The following is a 25,521-nucleotide window of genomic DNA, read 5'->3' as shown; positions in this document are numbered from 1 at the left end:
GATGGGGAGGTTGTGGCCCCGCCCCCTGTCACACACAGAGCCGCAGGGCGATCATGGGGTTTGGGCGCTGCCCCCTGTCATGCTGATCTGGTGCCAAGAGGCCTCGCGGCTCTGCTGATCCCGGTGCTGGGAGGCATATTACCCTTTTACTATATAGGATAGAGGCCTGGTGCATGGGTGGGGGCCAGCTGGTTTGCCCTGAAGGGTGTCCAGGATTAGGGTGGGGGTCCCGCTTGAGTGCCTGTTCCAGCCTGGGTGAGGGGCTGATGGCTGTTTGCAGTTGGCCACACCCTCTTCAGGGTGGGGGTCCCCACTGGGGTGCCTGGCCAGTCTGGGTGAGGGGCTGAGGGCTGCTTTCAGGTTGGCGGTTGTTGACTGAAGCTCCCAACCGCTCCTTTTTTTTCTCTTTTTTTTTTATTTTATTCTGGGCCAGCTTTAGCTCTGGCTCTAGCTCTGAGGCTTCGTATCTGGTTTGTTTGCCGTTCTATAATCGAAACAATGTATAACTTCAGCTCTGAGATCCCGGCAGGCTGAAAGCTGGTTTCTGGGGTTTTGTTTAGCTCCTACATTTGCAACATAGTACATAGTTGCTTAGAGTTGCAACTCAGAGGCCGGCAAGTCAGGTGGGGAACGTTGTAGTCTGCAGTCACTGGAGCAAGCAAGCCTCATGTTCGCTTCCAGCTGCCTGGCTGCTGGCCGCCATCTTGGCTGACAGTTAATTTGCATAAGGATATGCTGATTAGCCAATGGGAAGGGTAGCGGTCGTACGCTAATTACCATGTTTCTCTTTTATTAGTGTAGATACTTCACAAAATTAATTTTTTAGAAACTATACTAGGTTGTTTTTATAATCCAAACATTTGCTTAGACTTGAAAATACCCAGATTGGCATTTGTGAAAAAGATTCAAATGGAAAGTTTGACCTCAGAAATCTCCCTTCCATGGGCACCTGAGATGTCCCTCCCTGCCTCCTCCTTGTATTAGAAGGCTCTGTGTGAATATAACTGCCCCACTCCTGCTACCTTAGGGTCCTATTCTCAGCTGAGGGCTGGGAATGGGAATGTGAGTCACTTGAGGATATTAATATCTGCTTCCCTGGTGAGATATCTATCCTTTTGAAAAAGATCTTCTGAAGAGGGGGCTTTAACTCAAAGGGCAGCAAAAATGTCAGACTCCGTGAATAGGAGGAACTGGGATTAGTGAGCCACCAAAACATCTATTAAATGATACTACAGAGACTCCCTCTGTTTCTTTGTTTATAAAGGTACTAGAGGTCTGTTGCATGAAGAGATTCGTGCAATAGGCCTTCCCTTCCCTTGGCTGCTGGCACCGGTTTGCCTCTGGCACCCGGGACCCAGGCCTTCGCTCTGGCCGGGCTCCGGCCGGAGCCGGCCCTGAAGCCGTCAGGCTTTGCTGCTCCGGCCCCGGGGCCGTCAGGCTTTGCTCCGCCGCTTGGAGCCTACACATGCAAATTAACCGCCATCTTTGTTGGGTTAATTTGCATACTCTCCTGATTGGCTGGATAGCGTAGCGAAGGTACGGTCAATTTACATGTTTGTCTATTATTAGGTAAAAATGGATATTCACAACTTCCAGAGGACTAGTTGAGGATCAAAGCACAGAGTCAAAAAAGTAAATATCTAATCTATAATATATTATGCAAAATTATGCTTCTGGTCACTTCTTTTTTAGAGAGGAAATATTAAGACTGGGAAGTAAATTAAAAATGTATTGTTTGCTTTCACTTTTATTAGAAAATGACTAAACTATATATATATGCTGTATTTAACTATAAAAATTATTTTACATTTTAGTTCTAAAAGGGAACTCCTACTGGTACTGGTGAAGTCATCCTGAATTTATGCCTGGACCATAAAGTAAGGAAGCCCTTTTTAGAAATAATAAAGCTTGAAGCCACACCCTTATAATTTTGATCTTTAACAGACCAGACTTATTAGAAGACCCAAACATCCAAGGTATGTGATTGTGTCTTTGTTATAGTCTGTTTTTCAACAATGTCCTTACTATTACTAAGCTTATGTGTGTCATAATTCTTTGTTATTATGAGTCATCTACCATCAGCTCCATAATCCAGGATGGCAAACACTCTTAGAAGAACAGTTCTCTGTGTTTGATTCCAAAGTCTGCCAATTTAGTGACTGTAAATGAGTACTTCAGATATTGCGTGAATTCTAACCTGTTTCCTCCTTGACATTTCTATGTCTTTATCCAAGAAATAAAGTTATATTTGTTTTAAAACAAATCTTAAATTCTATGATCTGTTGGGCCACTTAGTCTGCTTTATATTCATTCTTCATTATATAACATTCATCGGCTCATATACTATTAATTACTATAAGTATTATTTATCATCTTATTTAGCACTTTAAAAACTGTGTCTCCTTGTCTCTCTTTTATGGAGGGTCTTTATTTGGGACTGTTTTGTTTTTATCTATTAGTATCTCAAAGAAGAGAAGGTTCAGGTCTCAAGGGGGAAGCCACCCAATACCTACAGGAAAGGAAACTGAAAATCATTATAATATTCATAAAAAGTGTCCAAAGCAGGAACTGTGCAATGTCATGTCATGAAAAGATGGTTGGCTAAGACACAAAGCCATTCTAGCCACACGTTGCTTAAATAAAAATGAATGATACAGATATTTTAAATGAGCAGAATCCCCAAACATTATCACCTAGGGACTGCTTTTGGCTGAGTTCTTGGATTCATTGGAAGTAAGTTAGCAATACCATAGCATGGCCAGGCATAACACACCAAAAGAAACAGCATTTTGTGGGATACCTGAGGGATCATTCTCTCTCCCTCCCCCACTCTCCCACTTTGAGACTTAGGAGAAATTCTTTGAGAGGAGTTGAACTGTGAAGTGCCTGGCTCATTATGATAAGGCAGGGAAAACCAACTCTATACCATACAAATCTAAATTATAACTTCTTATCAGAATGGTCTGATTGCTTCTCGGCCTTTGGGCTAAGATAAAGTGTAGGAAGAAGGGTCTGTGGTGACATAAATAAAAACTGGTTATGGTACGCCACCAAGAAATTCAATAAACTTAAGAGTAAGAATTTACACAATGCTTTTTTGAAATGGTCAGAAAACAAGATCTGGAATTAATAAAGTTAACTTAAAATACAAAATAATTAGAAAATTAAAACTTCTTAAGAAAAATCAGGTTAAAGAGTACATTAAGACTATAATAGAGTATCTTTATTTTTAGGAGAATAATGTCAAATGGAAGAATCCCCAGAGAGCAAAGGGGTGACTAATATATCTGGATTTGCATTCCAGCCCTGAGACTTGTTATTTCTCAGTTTCCTTACCTACATTTGAGCAGAGAATTGTGGGGAGGGAAGAAGCAAGCCCCATAGACATATAGTGAAAGAATATTCCAGGCAGAGGAAAGAAAAAATACAAAGTCATGAAGAAGGATTATGCCTACTCTGCCCCGGAACATGAAGGAGACCAGTGCAGCTGGAACCAAATGAATGAAACATAGAGCGGTAGGTTCCACATCTTAACTTTCAGCTCCATGAGGGCAGGAACTGTCTCTTTCATCTCTACTTAACATTGTAGGAATCACTACATAAATGTTCATTGCCTAAATAATCAACAGATATCAATAAACATATTGATAAGTGAATTACTGAATGAGTTGAATTATGTCCCCCTAAAATTCATATGTTGAATTCCTAACTGCCTGCATCTCAAGAATGTGACCTTATTTGCAATAAGTTCATTTCAGATATAATTAGTTAAGAGATCACACTGGAGTAGGATGGACCCCTAATCAAAAATGACTAATGTCCTTATAAAAATCAGAAATTTGTAGATTCAGACACACACATAGGAAGAATGTCATGTGAACATAATGGCAGAGATCCAGGCAATATACCTACAAGCCAAACCAAAGAATTGCCAGAAAATCACCAGAATCTAGGAGACATAAAAGATGGATTATCCCGCATAACTCTCAGAAGGAACCAATCTGCCAAGATCCTGATTTCAGACTTCTAGCCTCGAGAACTGTGAGACAATACATTTCTGTTCGCGGTACTTTGTTACAGCAGCCCTAACAAACTTATACACTGAATGAATGTTTTCTTTTGACAGATCCCATACACAATGTTAAGGGGGGAAAATAAGATCTAATTTTTGAAAGGTCAAAAAACTAAAAATTCATTAGAGGAAAATATAATTAGTAAAGTATATATGCAAAAAGTTCAAATTTGTTAGTATAGAAAGTTTTTAAAAATTGTCATTTCCTGTTAGAAAAATGATGATATTCAGCAATGACCGTGGTTTTGAGAGAATATGATTCTATATGGTATCAGTGGAGTTCTTTTGAAAGAAATTTGACAATAAGCATTAAGAGCCTTAAAACTGTTCATTACCTTTGGCTTAGTAATTCAGATTCTGGGAATCTATCCTAAAGAAATCACACAAAATATGTAAAAAGCTTTATGTGGAAATATATTCATTGCTATGCTATTCAAAACACTATAAAAATAAAGGAGGGGGAGAAACCTAAATGCTAACTATTAAGAGAAGAGTTAAATAAGTTATAAAGCAATTACTGATAAGACTGTTATAGAAACTAGAAAACTAATGTAAAGACTATATAGTATCATAAAATGCATAGAAGTAAAAAAATATGTAGGCTGATTACTTTTATACAGAAAAATATGCATATGAAAACTAAAAAGACATTTGTATATTTGTATATCTGTTGTGTATGTGTATCACTTGGGAAATATTTTAAATAATATTCAAAATGTCAACACAAGACAACATATGATCAAGTATCAAAAATACTTAAGAGAATTTCACAGATGAAAAATCACATCCAGCCATAGTAGTTGAGGGGATATGTAGCAAGTGGACTTAAATTGGAACCTTAATTTAAAATCAAAGAAACAAGAAAAGCACATTCAGAATAATACTTTTAATTTCTATTCCAATCTCCACATCAGCCCAATTTGGAGAAGGAAGGAATCTACTCAGTAGATCTATGAACATCTAAGCCAATCAGAATTAGGGTCCATAGAGATCCATAAAATCATGTGATCTCCATTTTAATCATCAAAATAACATTAAGATCAACTAGTAGTAGATTCAGTTAGCTTTCTTTCTATTTGACCTGGGAAGATGAAACTGTCACAAAAGTACATCATGATTATCTTTAATCAGTTATGTACAAATTCTGACACAATGGATTAGGAATAAAATTCATTCTAAGAAATGTCATGATCACTCACATGAAAAAAAAGTCTCAAAATCTCAGATATAAATTCCTGAAATATGTTCACTGCGACTTCTGATAGACTATTTAGTAAAAGATGTCAGTCTAATAAAGTAGTAAATTGAACCCTCTAAAATCTACCAATCTTTCCATTCTTTCCAGATTTGCAGATAATGACTTACCATTATTCCATTCTAAGAGAGCTTCACTATAATTCTAAAATTATAACTAAATTGGCATATGAGATAAAATAATGAAGAAACTCTCAAAATACATTTTCTTCCTTATGGAGTGAGAATAAAAAGAATCTTGGGAGAGACAGAATTTTTTTAAATCCCTTAATGAATTCTATGGTCTATGTCTTATTCCTCAGATTTACCCACAGTGTTGAGCACATGGAAGAAAATAAATTTCTTTCTGAGAAAATCAACACAGTAAAATTCATAAAGTTATAGACTTTTAATAATAGTTAATATTATGTAAACATTATAAACTTTATATTTCAAAAAAATGCCATAGTCAACACCAAAAGGCAAGTTACAAATTGAAAAAGAGTATTTGCAACATATATGAGAGAAAAAGACTTACTTTCCTTATAGTGTTCTCTTATATATGAATAAGAAAAGATCCAAGGAAAAAAAGGAGCAAAACTTGAATATCAGTTTACAAAAAGAAAAAATTTAAATGACCAATTAGTAAACTAAAAATGTTCAATTTTTCTAATGTTTACAAATGCAAACTAGTATGATGATATTATTTTTCACTTGATAGTCTTTTCCACACTATCAATAAACCTGAAAGTGGCTATGTTCTCCAATATTCTTAGGATAAACTAATGTACATATGTATACATGAGCCAAGAAAAACATTTCCTCTTTAATATCAAAATAAACAATTTAGGGGTATTTGGCCACACCTTATAGATCAATGGTTCAGGGCAGAACAAGGTATTATATCTCAAAGTTCTTCAGCTTTTTAGTTCTATTAGAGCAAGTTATTTCCTCCCTATTTCTTACACGTTTATTGACAAATAATAATTCAAATTCCAGGTCCTATACAAAATTTCACAAAATCGTTTTTAGCTACACCTACACTCCTCCCCCAAAAAGAAAAGTTTTGTGGCATAAGTAGAAGAAGCCAAAGAGAGAAAAATGAAGAATAAAGTCAGAGAGGTAATGGTAGAGAGCAGGGATCCTGGTGAGGAGACTTGGGAGTTAACTCTGAGTGAGAGAGGAAGCTGATGGAGAATTTTGAGCAGAGAAGTAATTTTAATGTTTTGGTATTTCCAAAGTCACTCTGACTGCTGGGTTGAGCATAGACTATATTTATGGCAACAATCAGTCAAATCAGAGAGACTGGTTAGGAAACTATCACACTAAGCCAGATTGAAAGATCAAGATGGGTAAGACCAGATGGTGGAAGGGGCTGGTGCGAGATGGTTGAATTGTGCACATATGTTGAAGATGGAGGCAAAATGATCGACTAAAAGTAAGGTATGAAAGAAAAATGAGAGGCAGGGTGATTCCAAGATATTTGGAGTGAGCAGCTGAAGGCATTCACACAGAACTTGGGGGAAGACTTTGCAGGATTTTTAGAGAGAGGGGGAGAAAGAAAAATGTGGATGTGAGAGAAAAGCATTGATTGCTGCTTCCTGCACATTCCTACCAAGAATCTAGCCTGCAACTCATTCATGTGCCCTGACCAGGAAGAAACCAAATTGGCAACCTTTCAGTGCAGGGGAAGACATCCAACCAACTGAGCAACACCAGCCAGGGGTAGGAACTCAATTTTAGAAGTATTGGAAATATCTGGAATTTGGAAACTTCCATTTGGATATAGTAATATCAAATAGATAAGTAACTATATATGAACATACATATCTCAAGTTGATGAGATGACCAAGAAAGTGAGAGCAGATAGAAAAGAGGAGCCAGGTTGAGGACTAGACACTCTGGTATTTAATGGTCAAGGAGAAGAGAAGGAAAGAGCAAAAAATATCATGGTCAGTGCTGTAGGAGGAAACAGGTGAATGGCTGTCCTGGAGATCGATTCAAGGAAGTATATTAAGGATGGTGGACTTATCTAGTGTGTTAAATAGTGTTGATAAGATCACTAAAATGAGGACTAAGAACTGACCAATGGATTTTGTAATGTGGAGTTTCCTTGGTGACCTTTGAGAGCTGCTTCCCGGAGTGGTAAGAGTAAACAGTCTAATCGCAGTGGGTTCAAGAGAAAATCAGTCAGCAAATCCAGATTGTGGAAAACTCTGCAGGCAAAGGAAGTAAATATAAAAGGGAGAGCCATGTTAAAAAAGATCAAGAGATAAATCAACCATTGTAATATATGGATTTTATTTGCATTCACAAACAAACCACAAAGTAAATCCACAAAAAAAGTTAGATTCCAATAAACAAAGCAATAAAAAAGGTTTATAAGACTATGGGAAGTTTCACACTGACTGGATATTTGATATTATCAAGGTTATTTTATTTTTTAGGAGTGATTGTTATAATTGTTTGTTATGATACTTCATGTCTTTTAAAGAAACCTACAGAAGAATGTACAGATCAAATTATATGATCTCTAGGATTTACTTCAAATAACCCAGTGGTAGAGTGAGGGTAGGGATAAGAAGAGGGAGAATGAGGATGAAATGAGATTACTCAGTGCTAGTAATTAATTGTTAAAGCTGAATGACAGTACACGAGGGTACTGTTTTCTATACTTTTGTAAAGGTTAGAGATTTTCGATAATGAAAAAATAATAATAAAAAGTGAGAAAGGAGAAAAAGACAGAACCCTGAGTATAGGCAATGTTTTCAAAGGTTTGCTGTACAGGAAAAGAGATTAATGTGTTGGGGGAAGAGTAGAGTTGTTTTTAAGAATGTCTATTTTAGCCCGGCCTGTGTGGCTCAGTGGTTGAGCATTGACCTATAAACCAGGAGGTCATGGTTCAATTCCCGTTCAGGGCACATACCCAGGTTGTGGGCTTGATCCCCTATGGGGGTGTGCAGGAGGCAGCTGATTAGTAATTCTCTCTCATCATTGGTGTTTCTACCTCTCTCTCTCTCCCTTCTTCTTTGAAATCAATAAAAAAATTTTACCAAAAATATGTATATTTTATTTGTTTTCTGATGTATGGCTGAAAAATAGTTCTGAAAAATAATTTAATTATTTGTAAGTAGAGTTTAAATAATAATGTGAACTTAAAAGAGGTCAAGAATTTTTATAAGAAATCATTCTCCATATACTTAATTTCAGCTGAACATTTTAAACGTGCGAATTCTTTTCCAAAATGACCACAACCACTACTCACTCCTACCCATCCATCAAAAACATATTTTCAGAAACCTTCTACGTAAGAACATTGATTGAAAAGTATCTTTCAAAGTTATAATCTGCTAATATATGCCTGAGTCAAAAAAAAAGGATGAAGCAAAGAAAACTGTCATATAATCCATGTAGTAGTACTTAAAATCAAACTTTCCAGCTCATTGATCTCCTAATAGAGTTATTATGAAATGTTGTCCTAATTCTCCACTGTACTATTTTCCCCCCAATATCGGTGGCTAAGCTAACAGGTACAGAGTTTTTGTGTTGCAACAACTACTCAGGAATAAAGAGTGAGCAGGTGAATGTCTGTGTCTATGGTTTCTGTTTACAGTAGAGAAGAACATTCGCAGTGACTGACAGTTGTGACTGTCCTTTGTAGGAGAAATGGAAGTATTGCCTTCTCCTCCCTTATTCCTGTCATTTTTCTTCCTCCATCTTGTCCTCGTTCCATCTATTCCTTTCCCTTCGTCTGGTCTCTTTCTCAATGACCATTACCTCTAAGTCCCATTAAACAGGATTTCATTTAGGTTTTCCATTCTAAGGAAAGTATCTGTCTGCTCTTCTTTAGTTAAGTTTGTCTCACCAAATACTTTGTTTCTGAAAACAGATCAGCAATCTAAGGAGAAATGACAAAGTTTCCTTCTTTGCTTGGACAAAGTCTCTTTCCACTGGGATAATTTGCTCCTCTCTTTCAGCAGGCGGAGATCCAGTAGATAAAGTAAGCCCAGGAATGCAGTGAACTTTGCCAGTTACTTTGGATTGCCCTCAGCAAATATACTGACTTACTCTGCTGGCTCAGACTAAACCATTCATTACTTATATTCCTATTTCTTTTACAATGGCACAAAATTATAGCAACCAAAAGTTGCTAAATAGGTCAAATGGACAAAAGCATAGGTTTAAAAAACATGCTAGGTTTATTTTTCTCGTAATACTCCGTGTCCAAAACTAAATCACTCAGTGTGTTCAATGATCTCTGTCAGTTGCAACAATGCAATTAGAAGGTTAAAAATGTTGTTTGAAGTATGTTATCTTCCCAGAAGTGTTGAACAAAGATTCCTAGGAGAGATGTTCTTCCTTTGCATTTGAAGACTGGCTCCTGTTAAGTGACTTTCAAAGTCACATAGACTGAAAATATTCCTTTGAAAAAGAAAAACAATATAGTCTTTTCCCATTAAATAAATGATATAGGTTTGCAGGATAACTATCATACTTAACTGCCAATGTAAATGTACAGATAAGATGAGCTCTGTCCTAGGAATAGTCAACAACATAACTATACAGAAGCTTATGTAAACCTGCCTTGATATATGTGTTAGGTCTGATCAAATAATCAAATCGATACTCTCTCCCCTTGGAAACTGACCTTTAGATCATTTTGCAACCGACCAGTAACTTTCTCCTCGGACTTGCCGAGGATCCAGAATGGCCCAGACAGTGTCCGCCAAAAAAGCCCTCCTAGAGTCCTTTAAAATCTCTGACTCCCCGGCCCTGGGGGCTGGCGCCATTTGGGGACTCAGCCCATCTGGTTTCCAGATGACCTAATAAATTCATAATTCTTTACCGCTTTTGGCCCCGTGTGTACCTCCTTTGGCGACACTAACACTATGTTCAGTTATTTATTCTTTTAATTCCTCAAAAAGCAATTTCATATTCTACATGTGAACATGCTAACAGAATAAACTTTGTTTTTATTATTATTAACATAGTATTTCTTTGACTATTAAATCAGGGAATAACAAATCCTCAGGTTTGCCCTAATGGAGAATGTCAGACACACCCGGATATGTCCTTACTTTTTTTGTGACACATGCTAAGTCACAAGCAAGGCTATTAACCTCCTCTAATCCCCTACAGACCACCTTTGCCTATACATTCAATTTCCAGTAGCAAATGTGAAAGACTTCTTGTATCACTATTATGTTGCTTTTAGCCAATTTGCCCACAATGTAGGAGGTCAATTCATTTTTAGGTCCCTGAAGTTACTTACCTGGTTTCACTCCGTACAATAGGTATGAATATTTGGAGGGCTGTTTTCCTTTTACATTGTGAGTGATAATAAGTGTAATATATCATTTGGATGGTAGAAAGAAGGTAAAATAAGGGAAGAAAATGATTAAATTACCACTTTATTCTCTTCACTCTGAACCCAACAGTAAAGCTTGAATTGAAAAGTTACATCTGGTTCTAGCCTCCATGGTATAAATCCTTATGTAACACAAATGCAAAAGCTCCAGGGATTTTTTTTAAGTTGCAATCATCGAGGCCTAGAATCATGCACTTCCCTACATGTCCACATTTTTCTGATCAATGTCCATTCTTAGCATAGTATCCTTATCTAGTCTTCCCGCAACTAGAAGCCAAGCCATACTATTATCTGTCAACTAATCAATCCCTTTTCTTAATTTCTCTACTTTCTCACACACTCTCACTTTGTTTTCCTTAAACATTCGCTTTTTTCTTTCTTATGGGATCTCCTGTTGGTTCATTTTCAACCATTGTGTCTCCTCCATCTTTTGTGTCTATTTTTTTCTCAGTCTCCTTGTATATTTCTCCTCTAATGCACATGAGTCACACACACTTGAGCCCCTACTAAGGGCACTTCACTGCTTCACCCTGCAGATCAAGAGATAACTAGAATGAACCTTATGCAGATACACAAACACACACTGACTACAATCCCAGAAACAAGGAAAAAGGGGAGGAGGTTGTGTCGAATTCTCCAGCAGATAAAAACGTACGCCTGGTTGAAACTGAAAAGAAATAAAATGAACAAGGTAAGAGACAAGGGAAAGAGTTCCGACCACTGTTAGAGACAGGAAAGCAAACTGGGGACAAGGTACGGGAGCAGTAGCTAGGTAGGTGTTTGGCCAACAGTCATTAATTGTATTCAACTTTTCATGTTTGGCTTACAATTAAGTCTCTCAACCAAGCTCAGAAAGATAATTTTCAAAAGTGATTTTTAATTAGTACATAAATTAAATATAAACATTTTTCTTTATAATTTAAATTTCTAAAGCATAAAATATATATGAGCTGATAATTATTATGTATATATTAAAGTAGGTTATAATAACAGACCTCCATAAAACTTAATATATGTTTGCCTGGCTGGTGTGGCTCAGTGGTTAAGCATCAACCCATGCACCAAGAGGTCACCAGTTCAATTCCCTGTCAGGGCACATGCCCGGGTTGTGGGCTCAATACCTGGTGGGCGGGCATATGGGAGGTGGCTAATCGATGTTTCTCTCTTAGTATTTTTATATCTCTCTCCCTTCTTTAAGTCAGTAAAAACATTTTTAAATTAACATATGTTCTATAGAACAAGAATAAAAAAGGAGAATTCAAAAAAAAAAGGAAGAAAATAAGTCAGATAAGGTCATACATGGTTATTGTGGACTCTGAGCTTCCTGGTAACTAAGAATGAAAAAAACAAACAAACAAAAAAAGGGTTATGTAATAAATTCTTGTTAACTACTATAAGGAAGTAAATTCATTTTTCAAGGGAAACAAACTTTGCCTATGCTAATTTTATAACCCGGGTTCTTACACGTTTTTTATATGATTCTTTTAGAATATTATAATCCCTTATCCTAAAGAAATGCACAAATATACATCACACAGATATTATGTACAATTTCGGAGGGTTCATGAACTGTCTCAGACCTATCACTGGAACCACTAGAAGTCCATGGTCTACAGGTTGATTCTTGTCATTGGTATGTAGGGGAAGGGTAATGTAAAAGTCATAGTGGGTAATGACAATAGATATTGCAAAAGATGTATCTTTTTATGTCTTTCTTACTTATGTTAAGAGGGTAATATTAAAGGATAATTCACTAAACATACTTATGTGAGGAAGGTAAAGTCGTGAACTATATATGTTCAATCATAATATCTATATTTGACCTTTGGCCGACAGATTTGCTATCCTTTATTTTTCATGACATAAGTGACTTCTAATCATATCTTTAAATAGTCTAAAGAAGTATAGAATCTATAACACTCAAATGAGTAAATCAAATAGTTCTGTTTATAATTCCCATACTTTATTTCACACTTTACTAACATGCATGCCCAAACAATGTATTATTTGGCTTTTCTTATTTGTAGATGTTATAAAATAGAGTCAATATGCAATCTCTTAAAATTTTCTTTTCACTCAATATTATGCTTCCAAATTTATCAATGCTGTTTCATGCATCTCAATCATTTTCACTATTGTATAATATTTCATAAATAAATAAAACACAATTTATTCCCTCTCTTATTTGGATTGATTCCAGTTTTTTGCTATTAGAAATTGAGTTTCTACCAACATTTTCTAGGTAAAGGTTTTAAACTGAGAATGGGGCAAGGGAGACACTTATAAGCCCATTAACATTTTCTAGGTAAAGGTTTTAAACTGAGAATGGGGCCCATTCTTAATAACGCTTTAAGTCATGGGCTAGCTGGTTATATGGATACTAGAGGTCCAGTGCATGAAATTCATGCACAGGTAGGGTCCCTAGGTCTAGCCGGCAATCAGGGTCGATCAGGGCCTTCTGGCTGCTAGCTGGGGCCTTCCTTCCCCAGCTGCTGGCTGCCGGCCAGGGCCTTCCTTCATTCTGCGCCACCCCCTGGTGGTCAGTACATGTCATAGTGAGCAATTGAACCCCCACTCTCCTGGTCGAACTCCCGAGGGGACACTTTGCATAATATATGTATATTCCTTGATCATCATGCTTTAAAACTTATCTTAAAGTTGCAGATACTTTTGTATTTATCAAACACTTATTTTAAAAAAATAAAGTTAAAATAAGCCATTGACAAACTAGAATATTTTGCAATATTAAAATTTTTGGAAAATGGGTAGTTATGCTTTAAAAGATATCAGGAAGTTCATTACACACAAAAATTATTGTAAGTGTAAAATCATCTGTTGGGATTTTTATCTCCACTAATGATCATGTAACTATTTTGCTTTCTACCATTTTACCAGAACCTACTAAATAAATAGCATGACTTTCTATTTTTATATGCTTCCTTAATTTAGGCTTTAGATAAGAGATAGCAGAGAGTTCCAACTGATTCAGCATCAACACCTGCATCTGCCTGTTTTCTTATCAACAATTGCATACACAGATACAAGATATTGAGTCCATTTTGTATTATTTTTATCTGAAACAGCAGCACTGTATTCACTGTATTGTAATAGCCTGAAACTAAACAAAGAAATATCCTATAACCATAGTATACAATAGAAGGCAATTTGGGCTTACCTACCCCACTCTCCCTCTATCTTCCAGGGAAATGCAAAGAGGACCATGTATTGCTTTTTATGTATAAAACATTGATGGAATAAGTGGACCTGCGTGCATTCTTTTTGTTTTGAAAACAGTACGACTACTATACCATGGAAAAGAAGTATTAAAAATGTAAATGCCATATATATAATTAAGTATTGAGTATTTTTAGCACCTTTCAAAGTGATTCCATATTTCTAAGTAAGTTTCTCTCCTTCGCAGACAAACTTCTTTAAAAGGTACATATATTTGCTGCTTCTACTTTAATACCTGGAACTTAACTTGATCTTTCCACATGAATGACCCCAAAACTCGGGAGAATAACACCCAAGCAAAAAAATTAATTTTTCTAACAATTTTGGGGAGGCCAAACTGTGCTAAAGATGAACCCTCAACCTATTCTCACTCTGCCCCAACCTTCAAATACCAAATATCCAAACCCACCAGAGGAGGTTGGAAGCTACCCAATTCTATGCCCTAGAGAGGATAAAACCTTCTGTAAACCCAACCAAACAAACCTAGTCCTTTGGACCTCACACTCATTCAGGGACGGACCCATGTTCCATGTGTAGCGCCCTATCATACAACACTCTTTCTGTGGCTCAACCCAGCCTAAAACTCCCAGTGCAGCCCCAGAACAGAATATAAAGTTCCCCATTACAACTCCATCTCTTCACTGCATGCCATCCTCCATAATTACTTTATGACACTGCTTTTTAGTGTCACCAGTAATCTTCCAGTAAATCTAATGGTCTTTCCCTCTTCCTCATCCTCTGACCTTTCTCTGGCATTTGACCTAAAACCTCTTTCTCAACATTCTATCTTCTTCTTTTGAAAAAGATGTTCTTTGTTTTTTTCTACTTTTATGAATTCTTCTTCATTGTTTCTTCAGTGTCTCTTTGTCTTCCCTGCATTAATTAGGTTTTGCTTCGTAACAACTACTTTGTTAATTCATGAATCTAAAGGTGAGCAAATTGGGATGGGCTCTGCTAATCTTAGCTCGGCTCGACCATGATTCTGGTCAGCTGGTGAGTCAGCTGAGACAAACAGGGCCTCTCCTTCCATGGCCTCTTATCCTCCAGATCTGCTTGGGTTTTTTCATGGTAGTTGTGTAACTTTAAGAGCAATAAGACAGGTAGCCCCAACATGCGAATGATTTTCAATCTCTGTTTTTGTCACATTTAATATTGTTCTATTAGCCAAAGTAAATCACTTGGTCAATCTGACAGTTTGTGTGAGAGTAGAGTACCAAAGAGTATGGATGCAAGGAGGTATGAACAATCTACACAAACCACTTACCTAAACTATGGGCATTTCTAAAGAGTTGATCTTTGGTCCCTTCTCCTGTTTTTTATTTCTCACTTCATGATTCTTATAGTCCTCTGACGTCTATAATACTCTGTGATGCTTATATTCCTGTAACATCTATAAACACCTCTGTGTAAATGCCTTCCAAAATCCACCTTTATAAAATAGACTTGTCTCTTTGCCCCACTTTTTATATTTCTAAATTTCTCCTGGACATTTTCTTTGAGATGAAGTACTAGTACTTCAACATGCTGAAAAATGAATGTATTGTCTTTCTATTCAACCATAAGCCCCAATAAAAGTTACTTTATGAAATGTATATTCCTTTTAATATTTCACCATGTCTCAAGTCACATATTTTTTAAATCCTCTCTCTTTTTCTTTTCCTGCATCTATTTAACAGATAAAAATACTCTTGTATTTATTTACATTTGAGTTTCAATTATTCACCCTTAAAATAGTAATAAGAAAACTTGCCTCACAGGGCTATTATAAAAATTAATTTAGCTCATGTATATATTTCTGTATGCTTAGCAAATCAAAGGTACTTAAAAAAGTTAATTGTTTTCCTTTCCCTAAGTCTTCCTGATTTTCATTCATGAGATTGTTCCAATCCCTACTCTTCATTTTTCTTGCCTTTTTTAACAGGCCAAAATTAAACCCTTATAACCTCATGCCGAGCACCTTTGGAACTACTTCCACTTCAGTACTCCGGCCTGGCTTCTCACTTCCCCAGTTCATTCCCACATCATCACAGTCTTTTCAAAGATCTGTTTTCCATGTAATTCCTATCAGACAAAATTCAAACTCTTCAACCTGGTACACATGGTCTTTGCCAAATTCTTGTCCCCACCTCTTTTTCCAGATTTATTTTTCATTGCTCCCTCCATGAATACTTCAACTAACCATGCAATTTACCAATCCCTGAACATACTTTTACTTCCCATCCTCCATATTCAACAGCTTGTACTGAATTGTCCAATTAAAAAGCACCAAGTAAAACTGAATAAGACAGTGGTTCCACTACAGGGAATTTACAATTTCAGGAGGAAACTGGTGGTCTTGCCTCCTGAGATTGTAAATTCTCTGGAGCAGAAACACTGTCTTAAATAGTTTTCCAGACATGATACAGGAAACTCCACAGTCTCATGTGAAAGATAGAAATCTTACAAGTAGCCATTATATGATAAAAGTACAAGCTCTAGGCAGTGGTTCTCAACCTTCTGGCCCTTTAAATACAGTTCCTCATGTTGTGACCCAACCATAAAATTATTTTCGTTGCTACTTCATAACTGTAATGTTGCTACTGTTATGAATCATAATGTAAATATCTGATATGCAGGATGGTCTTAGGCGAACCCTGTGAAAGGGTCGTTCGACCGCCAAAGGGGTCGCGACCCACAGGTTGAGAACTGCTGATCTAGAGGCAGGCTGGAAACAAGCTCTCAGTCCCATGAGCCGATTACTAGCCTAGCTGGAGTCTCCTCATCTATAAATGCAGGTAATAAAGGTATCTTCTTCATAAGGCTGTAATATACTAGCATAAGGTAATACAAGTGGACTTATTTGTGTGGTGAGTAGTCCAATGGTAAGCCCTCAATAAACATCAGTCATTATTAACTAACGGCTCTACTCACAAGAAACACAAAACCATGAGAACAAATTATGAAGATTAGAAAAAGCTTCTTGGAAGAGGGTCATGTGAGCTGAACCCTAAAAAAGGGTGTGATTTCCCTAAACCAGAACTGATCTCTCCTATTTTTGCACACATTTATCTATGTATTTGTTTTTTCATTCATCCATTAACCAATTTCTTAACTACATGCATCATGACAGACACTGTTCTACTCTTACAGCATTCATCAGCATCTGACGTCTGCTAGCCAAGAAAAGAGAAAAGTGCCCCTAACATTCAGGATTTGGCCTGGCACTTATGACTAGACCTTGCTGTTCCCTGTTGAACATAAACAATCTCACAAAACAGCAACATCAGGCAGGACCCTTTGTGACCATGACAGATCAAAAGACAAGATCAGATCATTCTTAATCAAGTCCGAGCACCCATAAAAACATGAACATTATCCAACCACAAAAGTGCCTAAACATTCACTTATCTTGGTTAATACAAATAACTGCTGTTTCTTTACCAATTATAGCTTTAATCTCAAATTAAGATATCTATCCAATCTTATATTAATTGCCACTTCCTGACAGCAACCAGTCTACAGCAAAGCCTTGCTTCTTTAAACCCTCCCCAAAATCATACCCCCAAATGCTATAATGCATCCTTTCTAACACACTCTTACTGAGATGCTCCGCTGTTGTCCATCGTGCATGCTCCCTGCAATGAATAATAAACCACTACAGTGGGTCCTGGTGGTCTGTGTCTGAAGAACAGTGACATACATTTTTTGGTATCAGTCTTACCTCCAGAGGTTGTAAAATTCTCTAGAGAAGACACACTGTCTTTTTCATTTTGGTATCTCCCACTATACAAAAATCAATGCCTTTAATAAAGTAAATATATGCAAAAAGTGTATTGAATGAATACAGGAATCTCATAGACTCTATCTTCTTCAATGACTGGAAATGCAAAAAGATTTTTGGAGACAGTGGTCTGAGTCTTACTTCACAAAAATGGCACAGGCATCCTCCAAAGATCACTTCCTGGCAGTGACTTTGCAAGCATCATAGGCTTATAGGATTATGTTCCTCCTGTAATGGGAACCTTGGTATGTCTTAAGTGTTAACATTCAAAAATGGCAAAAAGTAACAGAAGAATCAGAATAGCATTAGAGTAACTTTAAGTTTATCAACAATATTGGCCTTTCATGGGAGCCATATGGGATTCTTCTGAATCATCCAGCACACGGCAACAATGTGATAGGCAACATTTGAGCTAATGGAAATATTTATTTTGATATAAGGTTCTAAATGCCTTTCAAATTAGATATCTAATATAAAGTTCAAAAGTTCTTACTAATAACATTTCTTAAATTGCAAACATTCTTAATAATAGTACTTTCTTCTTAAATATGTTTTTATTGATTTCAGAGAAAGGGAGAAGGAGAGATTAGAAATATCAATAATGAAATAGTATCATTGATTGACTGCCTCCTGCATACCCCCTACTGGGGATCAAGCCTCCAATCCGGACATGTGACCTGACTTGGAATAGAACCATGACCTTCTGGTTCATGGCTCCATGCTCAACCACTGAACCACACCGGCAGGGCAATAATAGTACTTCTTGAATTGCATTCTCCTTTTACCCTTAAAAAAGGAACAGTATTGATTTTTAAAATATCTAACTCAGAAACCTAGTTTGAATTTAAATGCAGTATAAAATATGCCACATGAATAAAAATAAGAAATAAAAATATTAAAGATTCTAAAACTAAGTTAATCCCATTTTAAATATGAGAAAATCTAACGGAAAAAGTTTACAGAAAAAATGGCATCATGACAAAAAGATCTTACACAAGAGATAGTTTATTATAGCATTTGAAATAAGCCAAATAAGCAAGAAGGTGGGAAATATAGATCACGTGTTCTACATTTGCATCTATGCGTTTTAGCAAAATTCTTCTGTTACATTAATCTTCAGAGAAATACCTACATAAACTAATACTAAATTTGCAGGCTTCAGGAAAATAGCTGTAAGCAGGTCATTCAAGTTGCTATTAATCTGCATAACTACCTTCCCCAGAAAAACTGGCCCAATCCTTCCAGGGCTAAGAATGCCCATTAAAAATGGGAGTCAGAAGATGCTACCAAAAAAAAATCAGCAGCTAATTAGTAAGAAAACTAGTAAAAAAGAGCATAAAATTATTTTGTTTGGTAATGTTTTAGACTGTACGAGTGAAAAATCTATTCATGCAGTATTCAGTAAAATAGTCAAACTTTCAACATGTGCACACTGAAAATTATCTTATATGCATAATAATTTGAAATTATGCATGTTGAGCACAAAAACTGAACTTATAAGTCTGACCAATAACATTAAATTTGTAAATTGGGTTTGGGTTTTCTGTCCATTTAAAATCTCACACCAGTAATTCCTTTACTCTAAATATAACCACAGTATAGTTTAATATGTATAATATGTTTAGATACCACTTCAATGAGATTCACAATCTATTCCTGGCCCCATGATCATTCTACATTACAAAGAATATTCCCATGTGTCTGTGACTCCTAAGTATTTTCTCCAGGGGTGGATTAGAGCCACTAATTTCTGGGAGCCTGGAAATTATACTATTATGACTATGAGTCTAACCAAAAGTTAAGGCATGAACAATTCACTGAGAAAAGAATGCAAAAAGCATATGCCTTTAATGAGGAAACTCAGTCGATTTTCCTGGTAGGCAAAAAAGCAACTCAGGGAGGAACAGTTGAAAGAAAGAGATGGCTCTGTCAGCTGTTCTTTAAAATACCTGAGATTTGTAGATAAGCAATCACTCATTTAGTTACTTACCCAACCATCATTGATGAGTGCTGATTATGCATAGGCACCACACTAAACTCTGGGGTCCAAGGCAATGATTGGCTGCCCTTCCCACCTATCACATCCTGAGCTTATAGTCGTGCAGAGAATAAATAAGCAATAATGACAAAGGAGGTTAAAGGCTCTAAGCAGGAGCACCTAATGTAGTCTAGAATGTCAGGAAAGGCTACAGGGAGTGAGGAGCAAACAAGGTGAGACCTAAAGGATACAGGAGAGCTGGTCAGAAAAAGAAGAGGAGGGAGAGGTTTGCAGGCCTGAGAATAGCTGCCCATGTGAAGCCCAAGATCACAGGTGAGGGGAAGGGGAAGGGTGGAAGAAACACTGAAAGATGCTCAGCATGTGAGCTGAGGCTAGAGTGGAGGCATACGGTCCATGTAGACAAATGCAGGAGAAGCTGCCCAACTAAATCATAAATAACATTATTAAGGCCTCACTAGGTGTCAGTTTCTCTACAGCGCACACTTTCTGCACAAATAATCTCATTTATGTCACATAACGATCTTATGAAAAAAGGTGTTCTTTTTATTCCTATTTTACAGATAAGAAACTGAGGCAGGGGGTCAAATAATTTGCTCAAAGTCACATAGCTAAGTCATGACAAAGCTAGATTCATAAAGGGCAACCAGCATTATATTTCAATTAGAACTCTATACTACTAATGTTTGAACCTAGTTGAGATCCACCAGAAAAACTCAAAGATTGCTCTGACTTTTATTTACCATATAGATTCTCACTGTGGTACTAGCAGTTAGAAAATCCAAAGGGAATTTTCTGAGTTAACCGGACAGACTTAATAGAGGCAAATCTTGTGGTGTGTGTGTGTGTGTGTTTTTTTCCTTAGGAGCATCAAGACCTAGTGAACAGGACATAATAGTTGCTTAACAAAAATTAGTCCTGCTTTATCATATAGAACATTATGTCTACTTTGACAATATCAGTTTGATGAGTTGCTTGACTTTTATTCATCAAAAAGTAACACCAGGATATATCTCTAGAGACAAAGCAAACATTTAAATAAATTCATTGAAACAAAAACAGTATTCATAAGAAAAGCAAATGAAGAAAATGTTTGAAAAACTCAGTGAAGAAAGATATTAAAGGAAGTAGTTTTTGTATAATTTCTAGGTATTAAGTTGCTGTGTGGGCCACTTGGGCACCCTCACTCAGAAGACTGCTAAGATAAAATGACTTCTGCTTGAAGTGAAGTGGTATTCTAGAGCCTACAGTTACCTGCACTAAAAGTCATGAAGCAGTTTAGCCATTTGGTGGCAAGAACCCTCATTAGGAACCTGGGCTCACAGGCGAAGGCCACAGTGTGCACTTGGAAGGAAACTGTGGGGAGCCGATATAGGATTAAACCTCGGACTGACCTGTTGGCAAAGTCACAAACAAGTCCCAGCTTAGAGGGCACAGTCCTCTTAAGCATAATTAGGCTTGACCTTATGACGCTCCCTAGATCTTACCTGGGAAGCTAATGGGCTGAGGGAAGTGCAACAAGAAAAAAGAACAAGTGAAACTCACAAGAACAGTGTAACTTTGGTAACCAATACCTTGTTTACCTCTGACTATAAAATAAAGGCTCAGTTTGCCTCGGGATCTTTCTCTGTGGCCTCAGCCAGGCACAGGAAGATCCACGGAGACTAAAGAGAGCTAGAGAGTTCTGAACGCTGTCTCCGTCCACACCTTTGGGAACCCCTGGACCCCCGGGGCTGGACCCCGGCAGGAAACAGTGGCCCATTCTGGCCAGGAGGCACAGCAGCAGCATCTTGTGGGCATCAAGTTTTTATTCCCCTGGATGTGAAGATTCAAAGGGAAGCCCGCCATGAAGACCTGGGACAGTAATGACACGTGGGAACACTGCTGAGAACTAATTCCAAGAGGAAGGATCAGAAGTTATGTGCAGAGGGAAAAAGTATTCTTGGCTATAGATAGTCCCTGAGAATCAAAAACTGCCATGTTTGAGTTGGTTTTTGTTCAGTTTATTACGGAGAATCTAAATAAGTAAAGACACTGCTTGAACCTTGAAACACTGTCATTGTTTAATTGCTTGTCTTCCACAGGCTTTCTTGAAGTATGTCAAGTATGAGTGTAGCTGAACCACTACACATGAAACATCAGGTAATCCAGAGGTCTGGGCGACTCCAGAGACCTTACAGATGAGGAAACAGAGGCCCTAAGCCAGCCGTGGGCAAACTATGGCCCGCGGGCCGGATCTGGCCAGTTTGAAATGAATAAAACTAAAAAAAAAAAAAAGACCGTACCCTTTTATGTAATGATGTTTACTTTGAATTTATATTAGTTCACACAAACACTCCATCCATGCTTTTGTTCCGGCCCTCCAGTTCAGTTTAAGAACCCATTGTGGCCCTCGAGTCAAAAAGTTTGCCCACCCCTGCTAAGCAGTTAAATGAATTGAACAGATTTAAATGTAGTAGATTATAGGTTCAAGGCACTAGTATTAATATTATAGTGTTTATTCTAATGGCCTATCTTACAATAAGGATAAAACATACATAATACCACAGAAATCATAGTAATGAAATATAAATGCACATAAGTAAGCACTCAATAAATAATATCCCCTATAGATTATCATATAAATATTCATGCGGGTAATTTTCTCATTTGAGAACTGATCAATTCTACTCTTCAAAAGTGTCTTTTTTTTCAAATTGATTTCAGAGAGGAAGGAAGAGAGAGAAACATAGATTGGTTGCCTCCTGCATGTGCCCAACTGGGAATTGAACTGAAACCTGGTATGTGCCCTGACCTGGAATCCAGCCCGCCACCTCTTGGTTCACGGGATGATGCTCCAACCAACTGAGCCACACCAGCCAGGGCAAAAGTCTCTATTTCAATTCAACTCTATCGAGGCCTAAAATAAAAACCCTTCTCAACATTTATAGGCTCTTAGTGTTGCAAAGAATTTCAAAAATTGCCAAACACACTTTTGTATTTGAGTTTGGAAAGCAGCAACAACACTCATGGGTCTTCCCTACCATTTTCTCCCCTGGGCCAGTGAGGGATATTGCAGCTCGCATAGGGAAAAACATGAGAAAATGAGTGAATCCCAAGGTCTTCTCTACTAAGGATCCATTCTATAAAATGAGTCCTGACAGACATTCCAGTCTTGGGTTTCACTGGAACCAGGCAGAAATGAGGTTAGGCCCAATGACAGACCCCACTTGCTTCTTAACCCACCATACCCCAAGTTTCCATTGTCAAGACCATGTTCTATCTACTTCATCTTCAACCACCACTACCATAACTTTCCCCTTCCCCTACTCACATGCCACTACTGTGCCTAGCACTTGCATGAATGAATAGATAGCCAGGCTGATGGATGGATAAGTGAAATAATTCATGAAATTTTCCTCTTTGGGTCCACTATAATTCAAAACATTTATTCAAATATCAGAATAAAATCTTTACCTCCTCCTCTGGGGAAATCTTGTCATTTTCTGGTTAAAATTTACTGAATATGTGTAGCTGGCAGGTTTTTAATCATAAGAAATACCAAAAGATATCATAATTTACGCAGCGTAACTTCCTATCCAGGACTCGAAGAAAAATGTCTAGTCATGAAAATGTGGTGAAAAACTAGCAGCATCTTCTAAATGATACTTTATGTCAGTTAGACCTGTCTGTGTCTATCAGAATGAAAAGGATTACGATTTAACTTGGGACTAGAGGTAATGCTTTAAATGTTGAGAGATTGGCGGGGGGGACTTTAGATTTGAAAATTTGGCTTAAGGAAGGAAGATCTACAATATACCTGCAAAAGAAGTGCAGTTCTGTTGTTAAAGTGGGGCCTGACATTTTACAGCCAAGGAAAAAGTAGGGTATTAAAGTCATGTTTTGATGTTGACGAAGACACACCCAGAGCCTGTGGGTCTACACACTGAACTAGAAGTCATTTCAACAACAATAACCTGCCCAGTTCGCTCTCATTTAGAAGTGGGAGGTGTGTTTCAATTAGAAGGTTCCTGCCGGGACTTCCTCATAGTTTCTAGGCAGCTCTTTGGAAAAGATAGAGTTGCAGACAGGTAGGAAAATTCACTGCCCGCCCTCAGAGAATGGAGAAGGAGAGTGTGTGTGTGTGCACTACTCACGGCTCTGCCTGCAGGCTCCTGTCCTCGGCCACATAGTTAGAAGGAATATAGCCCTCCAGCTGCTGGCCCGAGCTGGCCCCCCTTCTCTCCAAGAGCCTGGCGAACCACCAGCCCTCGTGGGAAGTGTCCAGGACTTGGAGCTTGTCGCCCGCATGGAAGCTCAGGTCCTCTGCAGTCCGAGCCTGGTAGTCAAACAGGGCCACAAAGTAGGAGCCCTGCGGCCGGGGAGCCTCAGCGGGGCAGGGGCTCTCTGTGTTCTCAGCCGCCACCTGTTTGTCTGTCTCCCGGAAGAAGCAGGGGAGACAGGGCTTCAAGTAGCCCCAGAGCCTCCGGCAGATGTTGCCCATGCTGCCCTCCCCTTTGGAGAGGAGGGGAGAGGGGCTTCTCTCCCTCTTCCCTTTGTCTCTGCAGATTCACTTTCTCTTCCTCCGCCTGCAGCTCTGCAATCAGCACCGGTTCCCAGGCTGTCGGGCAGGCACACCTGGCTTCCTGGAGAGACCCGCCGGCCTGCTTGTAGCTGCTGTCCCACAGCAGCACCGAGTGGCAGCTGGCCAGCTGCTCAGTGGCAAGATGCCCTTTCTTCTTGTCTGCTGAGGAATCCCACAACAAGAATCAAAGTAAGAGGCCTCTACATAGACAAGCGTCTGAGAACAGAAAACAGTCACCTTGCCTTTTGTCCCAAGAAAAAGTGAGGGAGAGGAAGATGTTAACTCCACATCTTGCCTTTGCCGGGAGCTCTCTCCCTACTTCAGGTCCGTCTTTGCAGTTTGACCAGTCCTGACCCCCTTGCTCTTTCCTTTTTGCTAATGAATAACCAACCGGCCCAGGCTACTGCCTTTCACATCCTGAGCTATGAACAGACTGTAATAATTTCTCCTTACTTCCTGGTTTCTTTTGGTCGGTGATCTAAGTGAGCATTCCAGTCCTCTTGACCTCTCCCTTCTCCCACACCCAAGAGAGACCAGCGCCCCCTTCAGGGAGTGGAACTCTGGAAGCAGCTGCCACAACCCCTGCTCCCGGACACAGGGGCCAGCCCAGGGAGCTCTTTGTCTCACTAGGTTCCCAGCACAGAACTAAGGGCAGAGATCCCCCCTACCTCGCCCACCCCCAAAGATGAGTAGGACTGTGGCCACTAGGGGCAATCAAAAGGCAAATTAAAGTGTTTAAGGATTTGTTACTGGACAAAGGGCAATTGGGAAAGAGCCCGTGAGTCCCTCTTTTTGTCACTGCGAACATGTTTTAATAGCCGCAGGGTCTATTTACAGTCTGGAGAAGTATGAAAGCAGCTGACTAAAACACTGAGAACCTGAAACTGCTTTTTCCCACAGAGACAATGAATTTCCCACCTCTCACGCACTATTTCTGAAACACGCGCGCACACACACACACACAACTAGGTGACCAGTGGAGAGAAAGAGTAGAATGTGTGTGCGGCTGTGGAGGCTCTTTCTGTTAAACTCTGACTTTCGAGTCTACACTAGTTCCTACTAACTTCATTAGCAGGAGCTCGGGACCTAATGAAGCCGAGACCAGGACGCGATCCCCACAGGCAGTGGGTTTTGCTCTACCTCCCTAGTTCGGGGCAGCGGGCTCACCCACGCGTGTGCGGGATCCCAAGGATCCCTGGGCAGGGAGTTTGGTGGGTCAGCACACTGCCGTTTTCACTGGTGGAGAGCACTGCACACTCACGTATGGTGTGTCGCTTGTTTTTGTATAAGACAT

The 25,521-nt window shown here is 38.5% G+C and overlaps 1 protein-coding gene across 1 annotated transcript in view; it reads right to left on the bottom strand.

The window, feature by feature from the left end:
- Positions 1–24,699, bottom strand: part of FRK (fyn-related Src family tyrosine kinase) — an 87,902-nt gene extending 63,203 nt beyond the window's left edge. The window contains exon 1 of the mRNA XM_005883722.2: positions 23,800–24,699. Coding sequence (XP_005883784.1) covers positions 23,800–24,146 — 347 coding nt within the window. The 5' untranslated portion in view covers positions 24,147–24,699. The remainder of the gene's footprint in view (positions 1–23,799) is intronic.
- Between the last annotated feature and the right edge of the window lie 822 nt (positions 24,700–25,521).

This window comes from Myotis brandtii, unplaced genomic scaffold (genome assembly GCF_000412655.1).
Source record: "Myotis brandtii unplaced genomic scaffold, ASM41265v1 scaffold8, whole genome shotgun sequence".
Lineage (NCBI taxonomy): Eukaryota > Metazoa > Chordata > Mammalia > Chiroptera > Vespertilionidae > Myotis > Myotis brandtii.
This window is presented reverse-complemented; position numbering and strand designations above follow the sequence as displayed.